Below are 20,227 nucleotides of genomic sequence, written 5' to 3'. Positions count from 1 at the left end.
AGTGTTTATTAATTTCGCGATAAAATATAATACTTCAGATAAATGAAGTTGGCTAACATTCCGTGGAGTTTTTTAGCATCAGAATTGTCTGGTGAAAAATACGCAATTGTATTTTCAAATGTTTCAGGCTCGCTTATGTTATATTTCACTGCAAACGGATCAAAACCTCAATTAATCGGATCATCCTCAATTTTTTCCGATGTTCAACTTCTCATCTCCACGGCCTTTTGGCTCATTCAAAGTTAACGAACGATTCGTCCTTGGGATGGAGGCGCTGGTAAGATATCCGACTAGATGTGCCTCAAGGAGGAAGTGGTTAGAGATCAAAGGGCTAGCGCCACTAGCCTATCGCGTCCTTGGAAGCCGTGAAAAAAGAGTGGCTCTTGATAATTGATAAACGTGCGGCTATCTTTTTCGCGCTGGCTTGAGATTGGAATTCGGGCAGCGCGAATATATCCGGGACTGATCTCAGAGCTTCGGAAGAATAGACTTAAGTATTCCTTTAAATATGAGCTTCAGTATTCATCTATTGTCTGTCCATAATTGAGTTTTAATTGTGTTTCAAGTTTCATGAAAGATTTTAGAAATATGTTAATCAGCAACATACTGATGACAATGTGTTTAATACAATATTCTTAGTTTTGCTTTTTAACTTAGCGTTTTAAAAAATATAAACTTATTTTTTCACCAAAACTGAGATTATTGTTATTAAAATAATATATCACATACTGGCAAGTATTATATAATAAAATAATATAATATTTGCCAGTAATAATGTATGGTTCATTCTTTTTTGACAGCATAAGCTTTAAATTCTTAACCATGGCATCCAAATCAAAAAAAATTTTTTTTCGCGGATATTGATAAATCTATACATTTATATAAAATAAGATGTCTGTTTGTTTGTTCGCTATACGTTTCCATACGGTGACCAAAGTTACTACATAGGTGCATCTCATGCTTCCAAACCCTATAGTGCTCCTTTCGGTTGCGTCCGACGCGTCCTTTGCGTTATTTTCTCATTACAGCTTTTACGTCACGTTATACAACTTTGCGGTGAGACATCCTGCCGGGTATGCACACCTCTTGACACGCTCAAAGAGAAAATGTAAAAATCCTGCCATGTGACCATAAAATTCCAAGTTTCAAGTTTCCCACTTCTCTGGGTGCTATCCTTCCCCAGCAACGCCGGGTGGCCCGCTAGAACTTGATTAATTTGGTTACCATTCTGGTTACGCCGTTTTTATTCTCATTGTCCTAAACATATTTTAAAGAGGCAAGCCAAAAATAATAAATTGGCCAAATTTGAATCAATTACGTTAACATTTTTAATTTTTGCCAGCTTTCGAAGTTTAATTTGCCACAGCATTAAAATTCGGGCCTCTTTACTTTTTACACTCATTACGTGAAATATGCTTTTATAATTCTCCATGTAAATACCACTCACCAATTGACATTTCTGTAGCAAAATAACATCCTAATAATTCCGGTAATCTTTCTGCACGAGATAAGGAGGAGACAGAAGATATGGATGGAACGGGTACTGAGCGGGAAGGGGATGTTTAAAAAAGCGTTAGGTATGGAATGTTAGGTAAACGAGGGAGAGGAAGGATGAGAATAGGATTTTTAGATGAAAAGAGATCAGAATGAAAGGTAGTAGGACTTATTATGATTAGAAAGGGAAAGTCCATGAATGGATGGGAGACCGATAGAATACTTCTTAAATACTTCAGGGTAACCGACCTTAATCGGTAGAATACTATATTACCTACTATAGAATAATAATAATAGGGTGGTTTCCTATTATTTTTTTATTGCCAAATCGAAAGAGTATTACTCCTGGAGTACGTATTTCACGCATTTAGATTTTTAAATGACGATATCTATTTTTTGCGATTAAATAAAAAGTGAAAAATTTCAAGCGCGCGAAAACGCGACGCGTAAGTATGAATGCCGGGAAAACTCCCGTGTGACGTCATTCTGGTTCCCGCTGCCGCAGGTGAGGTGACCTTGGGGCGAGGTTCTGAGCGCTGATACAAGGCAGGATGCTTACAGGTAGCAGAGTACCATGCTAGCTGGTAGCGCATGACTTAAATAAGGATTATTAATACCTTATCAAACGAGGAAAACTTTCCGACCTTAGCCAGTTTTAATAGGTGATTATTAAGACATGTTTCCCTGAGCTCTGTGCCTCATGCATGCATTGGTAATCTCAGACGATGTATAACTCCTATCTAATCGTATAGAAACTATGTCCCTGTGACGTCACGTGGAGTGGCATCGCATGGGCGCCAATCTGGCCTTTTTCAAATGAGGATAAAATTGACTCTTGCCATTCGTCTAAACCGGTATTTCTAAAACCAAATAATTTGTATATTATGAATACACTAATGGTGGGTTACGAATCGCAATCAATGCCTTTCGTTTTCTTTGATGAAGGAAACTACCCTATTGTGATTCTGAAAAGCAACTTCCATGCTTGAAACGAAGGAAGATGAGCGAGCCTGAATGCTTCTAAGTACTCGTAGGAAACCTACCTTATTCGGTTGAGTACTTCAATAATAATAATACTCGTATTGCTGGATGAGCGGACTGCGACTGTGCAGCGACGTAGGGTTCCGCGACCGACGATGGCTTGGGTTCTGGAGTTCTCATTTTGCGCGTTCGAGGGCTTGTTCCGTGTGTGTTTCGCGAGGAGTTCGGAAAGAGGAGGCGAAGGAGTGAATGAACTTGAGTGGGTTTTAGGGCGAGCGCGTGTCTGCTCGCGACGTCTCTGCATCCATCCCTCCCCCGCATATCGACCCACTCCGCTCTTTTGCATCAGCTGCGGAGGAATTTCGAGCCGGCCGTGAATGTTACAAACATATACCCTTCAGTGGTGTCTTGGTGGTTAATAAAACACATATTAGTCAAATAACACTTTTATCAATAATTTTGCCTCAAAATTTCTAATATTTACATTCGTAACCAAAAGAAAAATTTTTGTAATAAAATGTAAATAATAACTTGTAGTAAGAGAACAGACAGTAATATTTCACTTCTAAAAAAAAGTTAAGGAAAGTGCTTTCCGGCACTGCTAATTTTGCCATGAAGTCATACCCTGTTGATACCCTGACGTAATGATGTTGATTCCCTGACCCATTTCCATGTTGATACCCTGACCCATTGCCATGTTGATACCCTGACGTAATAACGTGCCGGTCAACTATTTTGTCCCAATTTCCAGTCATAACGCCCCGTTGGCGTTGGCGCTAAAAAATCTGTGAAAATATTGTGAAATATTGAAAAATCAGGAATTTACAAAGTGTTTCTGTAACAAATTAAGTTTTTTCGATTATGAAAAGTGTTAAAATTATTTTAAAACCCATTACTTAGAGCCCGGTGTTTCAAAAATTTCCCCCCTGGTTTTGGACCCTCCCCCCCCTCGAACAAAATTCCTGGCTACTCCACTGATGATCTGTCTTGGCAAGAAAAGTTGGGCCGCTAGGAAAGATTTATATGCTGCCGAAAACCCTGTTTGACGTAGGCGGTTTTATTTTTTTTCCTAAAATCTAAGCGAGGGCTCAATTAGAGATAATTGGCAGTTCGCTAGTCTCAGATGAGTCTAATGGTGTAGGAAAACTATCCGAGTACAAACTTGTGCAATTCTCTCACTTAAAATATCCCAATGTCGTATACGTAGTAGGTTTCATGGATTTAGAAAGTTTCCGTCAATTGAAGTTAAGTTTTGATGTTTTATTTCGTATTCGAGCAATTGAATTCTGCTCGAAAGAACACGATATCGCATTTGCCTGACGACTTTTCTCGCGGCAATGTGCCGTGAAACATTCCTAATCGTATTCCTATAGCATTTGCGTAATCGAATGAGGGAAGCTGTGAAAGCCTTGCCATTGAGTTCAGCGGTCGAGTCGTTTCAGTGTGGGAGGAGGGATTATCGCCCAGCGCCAACAATAGAGCTTGTTGTGGCGGTAGTTGTCGCTTTGCCCGCTCGGCGGCGCCACGTCCCGCGGGAACGTGTAGAGCTAAAGAGCGCCTTGGCGCTTGCTCGCGTCGCGGAAGGAAGAGTCGACGCCCGCGAAAGGAAACGGGGTCAACGGGTGTATGCATGTATGTAAGGCTTCCCTTCTGCCTTTTTCCTCCTATGCACTGGAGCATAGGGGCGTGCCAAGAGTAATCGTTCATTGTCACTCGATTGTCCTAATCAGTGGCTCAGCGAGGGGGGGAGGGGTTTCCCTAGTAGCACCTAAAGGATTATATCTAGATTTAATACTTATCATAACACTTTATACATATTACATCTTTATAAAATACATGCAAATGTCCTATACCACGCAGTATTTTATCTAGATATTATACGTATTATATCTGCTGCCATAATATGGATTTTATATAGATTAAACACGTATAACTCGTCGTAAATCTGTATATTATACATATCATATACATGTCTGATGATCCCTGGTTACGCCGTAAGGTTATTATTTGTATATTTTAAAGGTTCTAGTATACATCAAGGACCATGGATCATCAGACATGTATACAATATGTATAATATACAAATTTGCAAATATATATACCGATGTATTTCGAAATCTTAAAAATATACAGATAAAATCCTTTTGGTGCTACTAGGTTTTGGGGATAAAAACCCCCCAGAGCTCAGAGAAATTTTTAAGTTTAATCCATTTTACTTAGTTGCATTGATATTATAAATAGAATAGTGTAAGGATTAATAAAATATCCCTCATAAAACCGTAAAACTCACCATTTTGAACCATTTATCTTAAAATTTCGCAATTTATTAATGTCGCACCTACCGCTTATTCTGGTGGGTATTCCGTACCTCCACACACCACGGTATTAGTTGCACCTAAGTAACCCCCCCTTCCCCCTCAAGCCTTAATTCCTAGCAGCGACCCTGGCCCTAATGATTAAATACCTATAAACCTACATCACTTGATCTCAGCACAGAGATAGTTACAGCCCAGCGTGAAAATTATAGATTATGATCTTATGAATGAAAAAGATCCGTATGCAGTTTGTGGTCGATCGTATCCTAAAATGCCGCTACCGATATTTCTTCACGGAACCTCATGACTCGTTTACATCATATTTTATCGTTAATTTTTCATTATGTACAAAGTGAAGAAACTGCTCACAGCAAAAAATAATTCCATAATAGTTAACATTCTGCTGCTCAATATCGGATCATCTTATGCATTAGTTGTCCTAGAAAATGAAATTACGGCAACTTTATCCTCGGCATGCCCTTTTTTTAATACATTGCGTACATTTTTAATGTTTTTTTCGACTTTTTTACGCGACCTTCACTGTTGGAAGCGCCTTTGTGAAAGTATCAAAACTAGCGGTTTTTCTCCATGGTGAGAACATCTCCTATCGGAAAATAGTATTCCTTATCAGAGAAGATAGGAGCGTGTTACTATTCGTGGGGGTAAGTCCTCTCGTGATATCTTCTTATTATTCTATATCTTCCCTATATCTTTCATGTGCTAATACTATCGGTATTATTACGGTAAGTCGTTCAAATAGAAGGAGTTTAAGGGAGATAGGTGAATTTTATCTCTCTGCTTGTCCAAGCGTTGCTATCATGTTTGATAGCAATTATCAGTAATTTATAGCGAGTGATTTGAGCAAGTACTGAAAGTGTAAGAAAAGAATCGAGTTGCATCTCCACGTGGGATATTCAGTGCCACCGTCTCGAGTAGAATATATTTTGGATTATAATGAATGGACGTTTCTATCTCTTGCTCTATCACCTTAGAACTGTTTGCTAATTGTTTTAGTTTAAGAAGCCTTATGACTCTTTGAAAACCAGAGTTTTGTAATCCCTGCCGTTAGTCGTTTGTAAATATGCGTAGGACTCCTTGAGTTTCGCGATCTCGTTACTGCTTGAAGTTTTTAATGTAGCTGTAAGGTCCGAAAAATCCAAAATCTTGGGGAAAAACTGTAAATAATGCCACGAATGCTAAAAAATGTAAAGACTTAAAAAAGTCATGAACATTTTTAATCCCGAAAATCAAGAATTCCTAAATGGTAAATTAATTTTGTGAGTGTCAAGTACTCTTCGAGTATATTACGCTTAGAGAGATTGAGCTAGAAAATTGATTTTACGTCGTAACATAGTACCATTTCTTTTAAATTAATGCTTCGTTTTCTTCGGAAATATTCCATTAGGCTGTGAACTACGAGATCTAGACCATGAGATTTCTGTATTACCTGCTCAATAATTTCAAGTTTTGGACCGTAAAGTCTAATTGCGCTAGTGCAAATATTTCTGCCCTTGTCGGCCTGTGAGCGAATGGGAGCAATCTAATTGTCGATTGTATCCTGAAATCTCGCAACCAACATTGCTTCACGGAACTTCATGGCCCGTAAATTGTGTTCGTGTTTTTCCGATGTACTGTGTGAATAAATTTACTGCAGCAAAAAAAGATGATTACCGAAACTCTTGTCGTTAATATTGGACCATTTCATTCATTGTTTATCGTAGGAAATCAAATTTTGGCTACTTTATTCTCAATAAGATCTAAGTACTGCAATCTAAGAGTGCAATTCGTGCATTTATTACGCGTTGTCGATGTTTTTACGCTTTCATCATAAGTAGAAGCGCACTCGTGAAAGGTTAGGCATTTAAAAGTTCTAACGTAAAATATCTTTAGCATCAAACATTAAAATTTGGTACTCACCTCTATCTGTGCTGTATTTTTTACCTTCAGAAGTATATTTTTTAAGCTGGACGGTATTTAAATTATTTAACACACAAATTTATGGCAAATACCCCGATTTATTCATTTATACTGATCTATCATTTATAATGGTCCCTAACTCTGTCATCATGGTTCTTTGGGCCATTCTCCGGGCGATTGTTTAATCACAAACGATAAATCGAGCTTAGGATATCGTTCGAGTTTAGATTTATTTCAGTTCATTTTTCAAACAAAATCGAAGGTCACTCCAGATACATGCGTGAAATGTAAGCATCTCTTTTTTTTCGAAAAGCATTAGTTACCTTGGTTATTGGTTACCTTGAAGTTTTCTTTCGGATTTGGAAGGTTCATCCTTGTCTCAAACTGATCCTGGTCTCGGTGTAAAGTTTACATTTCGCAGATAAAAAGAGCAAATGTTTCCCTAAAGAGATACCTTCCACTGCTTCGATTTGTTTTCGTCGTAAATTCACTCTTTAAAACAGTCGTGATATTTAAGGGATTAACGTGCTCACTGGGACCTTGTCCAAATTGTTGTTTACTAACAGAGCAGAACTCTTTAAACGCCCTAAAACTCCCTTACTGTTGATCTTTCTGATTTGAACTTTTCTCTACTATAATTTAACTTGTATGCGTTGCCTCCTTAACTTACCGCATGCCTTTCAGAGCCGATTTTTTGCACGCCTTTTAAAATTAAAAATTTTGCCGATTTTTTTCCACTCGCACATAATGCTAAGTCATTGATGTCATTCCACATCTTATAGATATGTAAACGAAGCTTTTTTTATCGCAGCCACGTTTACATGCAATTTATATTGAATTCTTGTCCGGAAATAAAGGCGATCCAACAACACCCGATGGAATTCGGTTTACGATCGGTCCTCAGTAACGGATTAATATCGTCATAAAATGAGGGTCTTCTGCATATCCTCGGAGGCGTAGACTGTGTAAAACCTCACCTCTAACATTTTTCCCTAGCAACACATCTACTGTTTGTTTACATACATGATCTAAGATGGAAACCTCCGCGCTTCTCGACCGTCTTCTGTCTGTCTCTCTGGCAACTCGAGAGCGCCCCGGCGTCGTGGTATTGTGCCGCCTTTATTGATCGGGCGGCCGGCCGCGCGGCGGGGATCATTTACCTCAAGTCATCTGGCATCGACCAGTTTGCCTCGCATATTAAAGACGTCGTGTGTTGTTAAAGCGTCGAGGAGGGAAGAGCACGTTGGAATTTCTCGACCCCCAGAAGTTGGCGCCGTACCAGCCATTGAGGATATGTCGGTGGAGGACGGATGACGTCACTCGGGTACACAAGACCTAAATGGCAGTGTTTTTGTCACGTTATGACCTCAGAGTTAAGATTGCTAGAGGGCGGGTTCCAAGATTCAGCTGACCCATGTATATTCATCATATGTAGTACCTCGTGACGAGGGTAAACTACATATCAATGAGGCTGCGAGTAAAAATAAAGCACATATCAAAATGAAATACATTGAATTAAAATATTTTGAACCTGTGAAAGATAAGTGAGCTTCCGTTGAATTATTTTCCATGGCTCCCAAATGTTTTAACTAAAATTTACTCCTGTGGATGAAGATAATGTATCAAGAACTGCCTTTTGATCAAAGCACGACATCCATTCAAATTTTCACTGTTTATTAATAAAATATATAACTGTTACTCGAATTAAACGATGACTCGCAGGAACTTTGGAGTAGAGTACCTACTAGTAAAAATTATTATATTTTAAATTTATCGATTACAAGTAAAAATTGCTTTTTAAAAAATTTATCGATAAGAAGTAAAATTACTTTTTACATCTATCGATTACAAGTAAAATTACATTTTATAAAGTATATCGATTACAAGTGAAATTGCTTTAAAAATGTATCGATTACTAGTAAAAATTACTTTTTTTATCTTTTTTAGAAATTATTTCTTTTAATGTATCGATTACGCGTATAAATTACTTTTTTTTAAGTATAGATTACAAGTGAAAATTACTAAAGATGTAATAGTTAACAGGAAATCGTTTACCTGTACTTCATTACATCACATCACTGGTGAAAACACATCTGAGAATCCTCAATGGTAATATTCGTGCAAGTACATGAAGTATGAAAAATGCGCAATTCCGTGCTCCTTGTGAAACGGTTATTAGAATGGAAGCAATCGAAATGCATTTGCTACTGCCTCTTAGGAGGTCTGGCGGTTTCGTCGCGTCGAAGTCTCGGGATGAAGAACAACTGACCCACTTTCTGTCCCCGTGCGTTTTTATTTTGAAGGTGGCAGGCGGAGCCGAATGGCCCTGATCTTGTGCGGGATATACGATCCGCTTGCTCATCCCTCGTTAATCCCAGTTGAGACATAATACCCTTCTCGTGTCCGCGGAACATTAGACCATAACCGTGATGAAATTGCTGGGATAAAAATCCCTCGTTAGTTAAGGAGACCATAAAACGGATATTTTTCTATATATTTAGAAACATTGACGAAACTATAGGGGTTTTATGGGGATAGATTCTCCCCCCCCTCCAAATCCTCAGAGAATTTTATATCAAAGTTGATATAATTATAAGTACATGAATTTACATGAATTATTTATTTATATTTGATATTTTCCTTGTTGTTATGATTTCCCGCGGAATTGCGAGTGAAACCCATATTTTAAGATAAAGAAAAACTCATGGTGTTAAATGTATTTCCAGACAACACATTTTTCAAAAAATTTCCCGTTGCCGAGGGGGGGGGGGGTCGCCCCATCATCCCCCCTAAGCGTATTCCTATAGTTGCGCCGCTATTTTGGAATGGCACACTATTTAATTTATACACCACGTAATGGAACGGTGTCATTGCAAAAATACGAGTGTAAACTGAATCTATCTGAGACGACTTGTTGAGAGTTTTCGCGGTAGGCGTGGTACTTCTTAAACTAAATTAGTAGTATATATGCACCGTTATATTTAGTAAGAGTAATGTAACAAAATAACATTTATTTTATACTTGTCATAATAATAATCAGTAGGGGTTTAGTTTATGTATTTTTTGGCCAAGATCAATTATTTGGGTGAGGTGGACCCCTTCTCCACCGTTCACTCGCCACTGTCAATTATATTAATATATTTTATCTAGGGCCAATTTCAGCCTGGTAGTGCCCAAACACATAAGACTTTGTATATTTAATGTTTTGTCCATTACTTTATTTTAATGCGATTGCAATGCAGATTTGATCTGGGCCACTGGATAAAGTAGCATTCACCTTAACCTGCTAAACTAAATTGCCTATTTTGAAGGAAATTAGGCTGTTTATCTATTTTTGCATGCATCATTCGAATTCGTGTTTGTTTTTAGAAGCCGAAACAAAATGTAGCAAACCACAGTTAATGATATGTTCCTGGGCATCATTTTCTACAGATTAAAAATATATTTTTAATAAAAAAAAATACTCATTTAGAAGAAATGGATTTAGATCCATCATTTCCCGTCTTTCGGAGGTATTTTGGTCCATCTTGTAACCCATTGAGGGATTTGTGTGAGCCTTTGTCATTTTTTGAAACCTGCAAATAGGTATTAGGGATTGGGCTGCGGTTTAAATACATAGTAATTTGAAAAGAAAAGTTCGAATATCCCCTAGCATTGTTGCAAAGTACCCTTGACACGCTGGTATTCCATTTATTGTTCATCTTCCGTTGTCGACGGTCATCGCTTTTCAATTATCTTCCATTGTTGTTGGTCATTGAGGGTCTAGGATACTTGATCGTAATTGTTTGCTTTAAATCCCATACCTGGGTAATTAAGATAATCAAACGGATCAAACATGACTACAAATAAAGCTATCGGTCATGAAAATAAGATACCCCACTATGCGCGTGCTAAGCTATGGTGGACCGATTTTTAGATCTGCATCACGATTGAAAAAAATCTATTATAACCGTCATCGCCTGAACCGTCATTACGTGAACCAATGACTGCAAAATCAACAATGAATTTAAAACCGATATTTTAGGTGCTAGTTATCGCAATCGAGTGAATATCGTCCAACGTCGAATATCGTAGTGGTCATAAAAATAAAGTAATCAGTGTAGTTGCGGCACTAAGGATTCGGCTGCCCCCCTCCCCCCCGCGAAAATTTTTGTGCTGCACCTATACCCGCTATGTTTGCATAAATGGAAATGAATTAAAGGCTTCCTATACTATATAAAAACCTGCATATGATTTTATGATATAGAAAGTGTAGTTTACGGCATTATTTACTGGTTAATATTTTTCCCTGCTACGGGGGCCGCTCCTTCCCCCGCGCGGCGGGGTCTGCGGGGCCATAGTCGCCGCCACTGAATCAGTGCCTGTCATTGACATCGAATGTCGCCACTACTATTTCTTATCCAGGAGTCTTCAAACGAATGACCTGTCTGTATAACAATTTTGAAATTTATACCACGCTTCTCGGTCAACTTCAAACTTTTTTCTTTCTAGTTGTGATAAATAAGAAAATAATAAGAAGTCAATCTGAAACAAGGAAATTTTTAACATTCTGTTCTCATTGTTTTCCAAATTAGTCGAACGCCTTTATGTAGCACAGTAGCCAGGCCACCACCGGCCAGCCAAAGACAAAAATACTAATTTAGAAGAAATAGATTTAGATCCATAATTTCCCGTTTTTTAAGAGAATATTGTAAGCCTTTGTCATTTTTTAATCTGGAGAATATATGTGAGAAAGGGGGCTGCAAATTAAAAATGGTTAAACGGAAATTTGAACAGAACTTTTCGAATATCCCCTGACATCAGTTTTTCTAGTTTCTTTGATAAACTAGACGAACTCGACGTACGAACCAGATAAACACAATAATACAGTAAATTATATCTTTAAATACATCCTACGTAGTCAATCACTGATGAATACGATAAAAAATACGCATTTTTATTTTGCGTAAATCCTTTTTTTAAATAAAAATTCATCTCTCACCGACTGGCACGAGGCCATAAATTTGCTTTGGGGAAGCTTGGGAGGCATGCGAGTTGACCACACTGGTGATTTTTTTCTGTTCAAACGCATCGGAAAAGCATACATTTCGTTTAATCGTTTAGTACATATTTCGTTTGCATAATGCTGAAAGTGAAATTCATCGTGAAATGTAATCATATCGAAAAATGGAGGGCGGACTCAGTATCAAATTTTGGGCTCTTGACCTGGGTCCGGGAAGTATGGAATGACGCCAGGGGGCGAGGCCGTTCTCCCGTGTAAAATTTTTGTAAATATCCATTTTTTACGCATTTTGGTGCCTAAAAACTAACATTTTCATTCTTAACAACAAATTAAATTGAAAAATTTTAGACACTCAAGGATACAAAAACTTTAAAATTAATTTTTTTAAATTGTTAAAATTGGAGGGGTCAAGACCCCTGAAATCCCCCCTTAATCCGTGCCTGGGTCAGGGGAGGAATGGAGTGTACCTGGGCTACTGGGTCGTTCATAGCACTGGCGTGTCTACATTTTTGACTTTTTCATAAAACAAAAGATAAATCAGAATTTAAAATGAAATTTTCTTTAATACGACGTTTTATTCGTTATTTTATCATGCACGCAAGCCCAGATATTAATTTGCGAAGTACAACGGCACATCATTTTAGTCGACAGTAAGTGGTCTCATCATCAGATTTACCGCGGGTAGTCTCCGCAACGTAAAAATTGTAGGACCCCCCAGCTACGCGGTGGCGCAGCGAGGGGGGTTTTGGGGGATAACCCCCCCCCCCCCCCAGACAGCAGAGAAATTTTTAACTTTAATCCATTTCACTTAATTGGATTAATATTACGTATAAAATACCGCCAAGACTAATAAAATATCCGAAAGCCGTAAAACTTACCGTTTTGAACCATTTAGCATTAAATATTTCTGGGGGAGAACCCGCACCTCCCGCTTACCCAAGTGGATATTCCATACCCTGCAGACTTCCCAATATTAGTTGCGCCTAAAACCTCCCCTAGCCTTGATTCCTAGCTGCGCCCCTGCAGCTACGTGCCTGTTCGCTGGTAATTGCTATGGATCCCTAGGTTAATTCAGGTCTACCCTACTATCTCTTCTTGAATAGGAATATGTTCTAATTTAGGTACTTCTGAGTCGCCTTTGCCCAAGGTCTGCAACCGATTCTCCTTGAAATATGATAAGTGCCTTTTCAGATAGAATACCAGCAGGTGAGCAACAAACCACAACAAACACGGTTCGTTCCCCATGCAGTCGCGTGCCGCGTTCGTGTCAACGTTTACATTGTCTCATAATACATACACACTATTTATTTCGTGCTAACTATCTGACTACCTGTCTGACTTCACATCGCAGTCTCGTAGCAGTCCTACTCGAGCCTTGCTGTGATCTGTGCTCTGGTGATACCAAGAGTGTAGTTATTTGTAACTGCCGTTAATCGATTTCAAAGATACCTTCGTCATCATTTTTTACAACACACGACTTACTATCCATTGTCTGTTAAGTTTTCGTCCACGGTATCCAGCCGCATATGATTTCATATTTGTTTCTGAACGACCGTCGCTACACTGTCCAAGGGATTGTGTATTATTGAAGTATTTCTATGGTGGAGTAGCATTTGTTATTCTCGCTCTTTTGTGGTCACTTTCGCTACTTTGTGCGAAGAATGTCACAGTTACAGTATCCGAGAAATTATATCGGTTTGTATGTCAGCTATGCGGAGGTCTTTGACGACCTTTATCAGGTTCGTGTGGTGATTTTACTGTTTTAAATCCCATCGTTTAGCTTTGTAAGAAATTTTATTGACACTGTGTTCTCATACAGACTTGATCACTTGTGTTTTCACTGTAATGATCATTGTAAATGTTTTAATTCTTCGGTTGCGTTCTGTGCATTCGGAAGGGTGATCGAAAGTTTTGATAACAGTGACTTTTTTGTTTAGTAGTGATATATTCAGAAACATGATTTTGGCGTTATGTTTATTTGTATTCTATTATAGTGTTGACACTATTTAGGTTTTTTTCTCATCTTGTCATTTGGAGTTCTGAGTTCTAGAAACGTATGCAGCGGTGAAAAGTGTTTAGTGGGATTTCTCTTTAAGGAGTATTGGAGTTCTTTTCTCTTTCCATTACCATTTGCCGTCTAATTTTCCCTTACGCATTGATGCGGCAAATTACTATTGTGTGTCTTTTCTTATTTGTTTTATCGCCAACCGAACATGGCCCTATCACGTTCTGAATTCTATGCAGTAATTTTTTCCTATATTATGTGGAGTCTAACTTTAAGTAAGTTGCCAAATATTCGGAAGTATGACCGTTTTGTCGCGTTTGTTTTTCTCCTAGCGATCGTACTCGCTGTGGCGCTAGCATTTTTTAGACCAATCCATTCGCTGAGTTAGTTTTGAGTGTCAATTCTTATTCTTATCCATCTCCAAACATGGGCTTATCACCTTCTAAAATCTATGCGGTAATTATTTCGCATACCTTATGTGTTTAATATCAATAGTTGCTAACTTCTCCCGTGAGTAACATTGTTTTTATTTCATGTTTCTCTCCAGGCGATGGACGTCTCCTTCAACAATGTTCTGGAGGGGGCCCGCCAGTACTTCCAGGGCCTGCCCGCGGCCACCACGCGCTACGATGCCATCGGGGGCGGGGGCAGTGGCCCTCCAGAGCAGCATCCTCCGCCCCCGTCTGCCCCACCGCCCCCACAGTCTACGACCTCCCCCCGGGGGCAGCAGCAATACTGGAGTGCCAAGGATTCTTTCGGACTCCCACCCACCTCAGCTCCTTCACCCTCGACGGCCTACCCAGAGTCCAGCCGCAGGGCCTACAGTACCAGCGAGGCTCAGCTCTACCCTACATCAGCCGACCCTGCAGCCACAAGCCGTTCCTCGTCTCTTCCCTACAGCACGAGTGGTCCTTACGCCACTTCCAGGACCAGCAGCTATCCTTCATCTTCTACGGTGTACCCTTATAACGGTACCGCTTACCCCACGGCCCAGCCGACTGTGAGTGCCTCTGGTTCGACTCCAGTGTCGCACCACCCATACCTCCCACCACAGGCACCGCAGTTCTCTAGACCGCACCAATCGTCAAAGCAGAGGTCTTCATCTTCAAGGGCCCAGGCTCCACCAGGAGTGCAGCCCACAGCTGACAATGGCTCCTATTCTTCATACCCAAGGGCTGCGGATCCCTATAGGAATGTCAGTCAGTATTCGGCTGTGGTGTCGTCAAAGTTACCTTCAGTCAATGGGGAGACCAGTCAGTCTGTTAGGTCGATGTATGCTCCCACTGCTACCACCATCTCCACACACTCAACAAGTCAGCCATCCACGTCTGTGTCTTCACCATACTATTCTGTGTCAGCAGGCTCATCCCTACCTACCAGTGCTCACCACTCGTATGGCGGGAAAGGGACACCAGAAGCTGCATCGTCGCTGGCCCATCTGCCTCTGAACCCAGGCCCAACACCACCTCAGCAGCCTTCAGCATCAGTCATGAAGGTGCGCCAGTATGGAAATACTCATCAGGTAAGAGAAAGTTGTTTTGATCTCTAAAATATTAGCTGCACAGCATGTCCATCTATGTGATTTTGACCATATGCCTAGCAGCAGAACTTGTCTGAAGATGTGCTGAGTAAATGATTTAATTTAGGTAAAACACAAGAAGAAAAAATATCAGAAATCAAAACCATGTGTTACTTTCTGCTTGCTATATACCATTCTTGAAATACTTTTAATCCAATGACAATAAAACCTCACTTTTAGGTTTTACAAACTTTAGTCAAAGTTTCTTATTATTATTTCTGGTCAGTCTCTTTTGTGATGCCTACTTGAAGTTACTATCAATGTCAGCTGATCAATTCCATGCTTTTTTATCATGAATTTGGAATTCAGTCATCATAAAAAAAATTCCATTGGAAGCATTCAAGTATAACAGAAACTTATTTTTGACCCTTCCCCCATGTTAGCAAAATTAAGCACTAAGTAGCCGAACCCCAAAATAAGCAAACTTGTTTCCGACATGCTCCGGGAGTGCTTTTGTCGTACTTGAACATCTCCATTTTTATTTTGTATTTGCTGCAAAGAAAGGAGGTGTAAACATTTTGTTTCAATGAACCCATGAATCAAAAATACATTAATGCAACGAGGTCAGTCAGCAAAAAAATTTGATAAATCTTGCTTGTACCGTGTGGCAGAAAGGTGGTATATTCACTGTATTAAATATCATTCAAATCATTCTATTAAATATCAAAATTTTCTATATTAAACTGACATTGATTATTATTTTTGTTAAATTTGCATTTTCTGTGTTAATGTGGAAAAATCTTGCATTTTTAACTCTGAGGCTTTATGATTTCTTTCACATTTTTTCTTTTTCCCATCGATTCAGCCTCATTACTCGTCATCACAGCCGAGTCAGCACCCATCAGCATCTCCCGCATCTGCTGCCGCAAGTGTAGTGGTCATGAATGGGTCTTCGTCTCGGGAGCCAACCCCTGATTGGAGGCCCTCACCCCACCACAGTGCTCCTGTGGCCTCACCATCCGTGCGTGATGAGGAAATTGCCGTGGGTCCCGCTCCAGCACTACCACCAGCTGCCCGTCCCCAAGTTCCGACTTCCTCTTCAGCTTCCTCCTCGCACCCATCCTACCCGAGCAGTAGTCGAGTGAGGAGGGAATCACCCCTTGATCTCTCTGTGAAAACAGTCCGACAGTCGGCTGACTCTACGGCTAAGGATGATGAAGTGTCAGCTGGCATTTCTTCCCACGGGGAAATGTCCAAGCACCATCGTGCACACCATCGCTCTCACTCTAGACAGCTTCAGCAAACTGCTCCCCAAGTGCAGGCCAACCCGCACCCGGCCACGAACGACATGTCCCACTCTGCAGCACAGTCATCCCGTGCTCTGTCATCCCAACCTCACCATTCGTCGCAGCTACATCACGCAACATCCTTGGGCATGTACCCATACAGCAGTGTGACCAGCATCCATTCGGACACCAACACTTTCAGCACGCCTAAGGTCAATTTTAACCCAAACTTCAGCAGTGGCTACGCAAATGCTCAAACCGTTAGGGACTCAAGCCGTCGCCCGAGTGTAACGCCTGTGATTTCTTCTGCTCCTTCCACTTCCGGGCAGAGCTCTGTGAGTGTTTCACACCAGCATAGACTCGAGGGTGCGAAGTCAGGAAGCAGCCATGGTGCTTACGCTGCACGATCTCATCTGGTGTCGCCACACTCATCGTCTTCTTCTTTGTCCTCAACCAGTGCTCCCAGTTATGCCACCAGTGTTGCTGGTTACCCGGGGTCATATTATCCGTCTGTGACCACTGCCAATGCATTGCCGATTTCTAATTCTGGTCGTGCATCCGGGAAAAGACCAGGTTCTGAAATAAGCCATCCAGTTAGGACTTATGCGGTAGATAACCCCAATCCTCCCACAGTGAGTCACTCCGGCGGAGGATACCCCGCTCACCCTCCGCCCTCCAAAGTTTCAAGGCTGGAGTGGAGCCAACAGTTACAGCAGCAGTTGCCCCCACAACATCAGCAGCACCCATATTCCACCCAAACAGCAGGACATGTGACTGCCCCTGGACAGGGCTACGTCAACGGTGTCATTTCTCAGTCTCCATACCTTCCACGTGATGCAGCGGCTCACAGCTCCCATCCATACAGCAGTGGGCATCTACCTCCACCTCAACCAGTCCGGCACTATTCCTCTAGCAGTGCGACTCCTAGTTCTGCTCCTAGGACTCAACAGCCTACAGCGGCATCTGTCGATCCAGCAAGTCAGAGATATTCCTTGTCCGTGAAGGCGTCAGCCACAGAAGGAACTTCAAGCAGCAGGAGCAAGGAGGTTTTGAGCATCTTGAGGAACAGCTTGGAAACCAGAGGTGCTATGAATGAAGCGAGGAACTATCAGGCGACACAAGAAGCATATCGCAATGCCAAGTTGGCTGCCTCCACTCCTGGTCAGTCGAGAGTCCATGCAGGACAGTATCACTCTGCTCATCCACATGGTGGGATCACTAATGGCCAGCCAATTCATAACCATATGCTGCACCCTCATCAGCAGTCTACCAGTCAGCTCACGTCACTGCCCGACCATCAGCAATCCCTGAGTCAAAGTCACTCCCATAAGCAACAACACCAGGCGACCATTCCAGCTCACAGTAGCCATGCTCATCACCACCAACCTGTTCCCCCATCAAATAGTCACATGAACCAATTGTACTGGCATCAGACTCAGAACTGGCGTCAGGAAATGGCAGCGACTGCTCCACCACATCCGCAAAGCAGGCCTCACAACCATGAAAATTTGCAATCCGCACCAAGTCCAATGTCCCGTGCACCTTTGGTGCATGCCGAGTCCACCAAACCGGACGCTCCAGTTGCCCAACCCTCTGGACCAAAGTTTCACCTTCCCCGTGCCGTGGACTCGATTTCTTCATTCCGGAGGTTGGAAGAGGAGGAGAGGCAATCGGAGAGTGATAATGTGCAGGCCAATGGACAGCAGGAGGATATCCTGTTGCGTGGTGGCCACAAAGAAACACATTATGCAAGGAAGTCAGAAACAAGCATCGTGCCTCGGAATGGTGCTACTAACAGCAATGGAGAATTGGACGGCCTGGCTGCATTTTTGGCAGCAAGGATAAGGACAAAAGCTGAAAGAAAACAGGTAAGTTGGCTGTAAATAATAATCTTCTCTTTTGTCACAATTTTGTCGGAACTATTCTTGAGGAATTGGGGAAGCTGGGCTAATTAGAAAATAGGGTAATGAGAACATGCTAAGTACCATAAAATATTTATTTTGAAAGTCTATATGCTGAAAATTATGTCAGATGATGGTACGAGAATACCAGAAGTCTTTTTAAAAAAGTGCAGGAGATTGGTTTTTATTATTTTATCTGTATTTTCTCCTTTAGATGTAATAGAAAGAGGTGTGGAGCAAGGGCATACCCAGGATCATAACTAGAGGGGGGCAAGCCATGGTCTGGGGGGGGGGGGGGAGTTTAAACCAAGTTGTGGCATTAGTTTATGAGATTGTTTCCTTGAAAAATAGTTTTATTTTAGTTACATATCTTATACTAATACATATCATTTTTCGTGGGTTTAAAGAAAATTTGTTGAATGCTTTTGTTTCAATTCAGTACTAATTTTGCTTGAATACTTTTGCAATTTTTGCTTCTAGGGGGGGATAGCAACCTCTCCTGGGTATGCCGATGGTGTGGAGATGTAAATTTTCAAGTTCTGGACAAAATTTATTTTTCACTGTGAAATAATGAATCCATAATTATTGTTTAAGTATTTTTTTATTTGTGCCTGATCAAATTTAATTTTTGGTGCTAGAGGTAGAAAATTCCTCCCTGGGATTATAAGAGCAGATTGATTGGGGTGTTGATAATGAAGGTAAGGTCTGGAGTGGCACACCTCAATCAGCTTTTAGACTTATTTATCTGCTGCCTTAGTGCATCCAGAAGGAGACGAAATGTGAGGAGTTTTTCACACCCCTTCAAATGATCATGTATCATCATTGTGGCTATATGAATTTTAACACGTTGCGTACAGATGGCAAAAATTCTCGTTATTTTTTTCCGAATGTGCCGGACGGATGACGAAGATTCTCGTCATTTAGGCGCATCAACCTAAACAATTTTTAAGCGTACAATACGTATTCGTTGGTACGTTTTCAGTTGTTGTTCGTTATTCATAATGAATTGATGCATCATGAAGTTTGATTGGGTAAAGTTATATTCCAAACATTAGCTTCTTAACCATGTTTAAACCAAAGGCATTACTCCCTAATAGGCACATATTTCCAATCTCGGAATTCCTAGTAATTTAATAGTTCCTAGGAATTAAAATACCCCGGTACGCAACGTGTTAATGCGTGGAACTGTATATAGCAGCCTGGGTTGGCCCAAGAGCAAAATTTTGGGTGTGCAATAATGAAAGGTTGATGTACGCACATGTCATCTGAGGCCTTCCTCTGCTGTTTCTGCTTGGCCTTCAAAGATTACCTCAACCAGACCATCTTGTCTCATGATTTAGCTGATTAGATTTGTCTTCCACCCAAGGTTTATGAAATATTTCTTTCCTACTCTTCTTCATCATTCCAGAATGAAAGCACACAATGCGACTAGGCCAGGTTGTCAATGGTATCTGAATTACGACTATAAGCTATCATCTCTTAGCTTCCACTTAATTTTCTTGCAAAAACATGTCCTAAGAAAGCATATGCTTGTATGATCACATAAGTGTCATTAATCTTCCTGATTATCACATGAAACTCTCAAGTATTAAATAAAACTTCAGTTTGAAAAATTATTCCTGTAGATTGTGTGATCAGTGGTATTGAGATATTTTTATTGTAGTTCAGATCTGTTGATGAATTGAATACTTTACTTTTGAGCAACCTTTTTTGTATAATTACTAAAGTGCTCACTCTATCTATCTATTTGGTCATCCTCATTCTTATGTCTAATTTAACAAAATGCTTGTCCATTTATTTCATAATA

At 40.5% G+C, this 20,227-nt stretch overlaps 1 protein-coding gene across 1 annotated transcript in view; it reads left to right on the top strand.

The window, feature by feature from the left end:
* The window catches only part of LOC124164592 (protein piccolo-like), a 430,630-nt gene that overhangs the window by 397,224 nt on the left and 13,179 nt on the right, over positions 1 to 20,227 (top strand). Inside the window, exons 7-8 of the mRNA XM_046542004.1 lie at positions 14,262 to 15,236; positions 16,099 to 18,387. Of these exons, the coding sequence (XP_046397960.1) occupies positions 14,265 to 15,236; positions 16,099 to 18,387 (3,261 nt within the window). The 5' untranslated portion in view covers positions 14,262 to 14,264. The remainder of the gene's footprint in view (positions 1 to 14,261; positions 15,237 to 16,098; positions 18,388 to 20,227) is intronic.

This window comes from Ischnura elegans, chromosome 8, assembly GCF_921293095.1.
Source record: "Ischnura elegans chromosome 8, ioIscEleg1.1, whole genome shotgun sequence".
Taxonomy (NCBI): Eukaryota; Metazoa; Arthropoda; class Insecta; order Odonata; family Coenagrionidae; genus Ischnura; species Ischnura elegans.
Note: the sequence above shows the minus strand (reverse complement) of the source record. Positions and strands in the feature narration are given on the sequence as shown.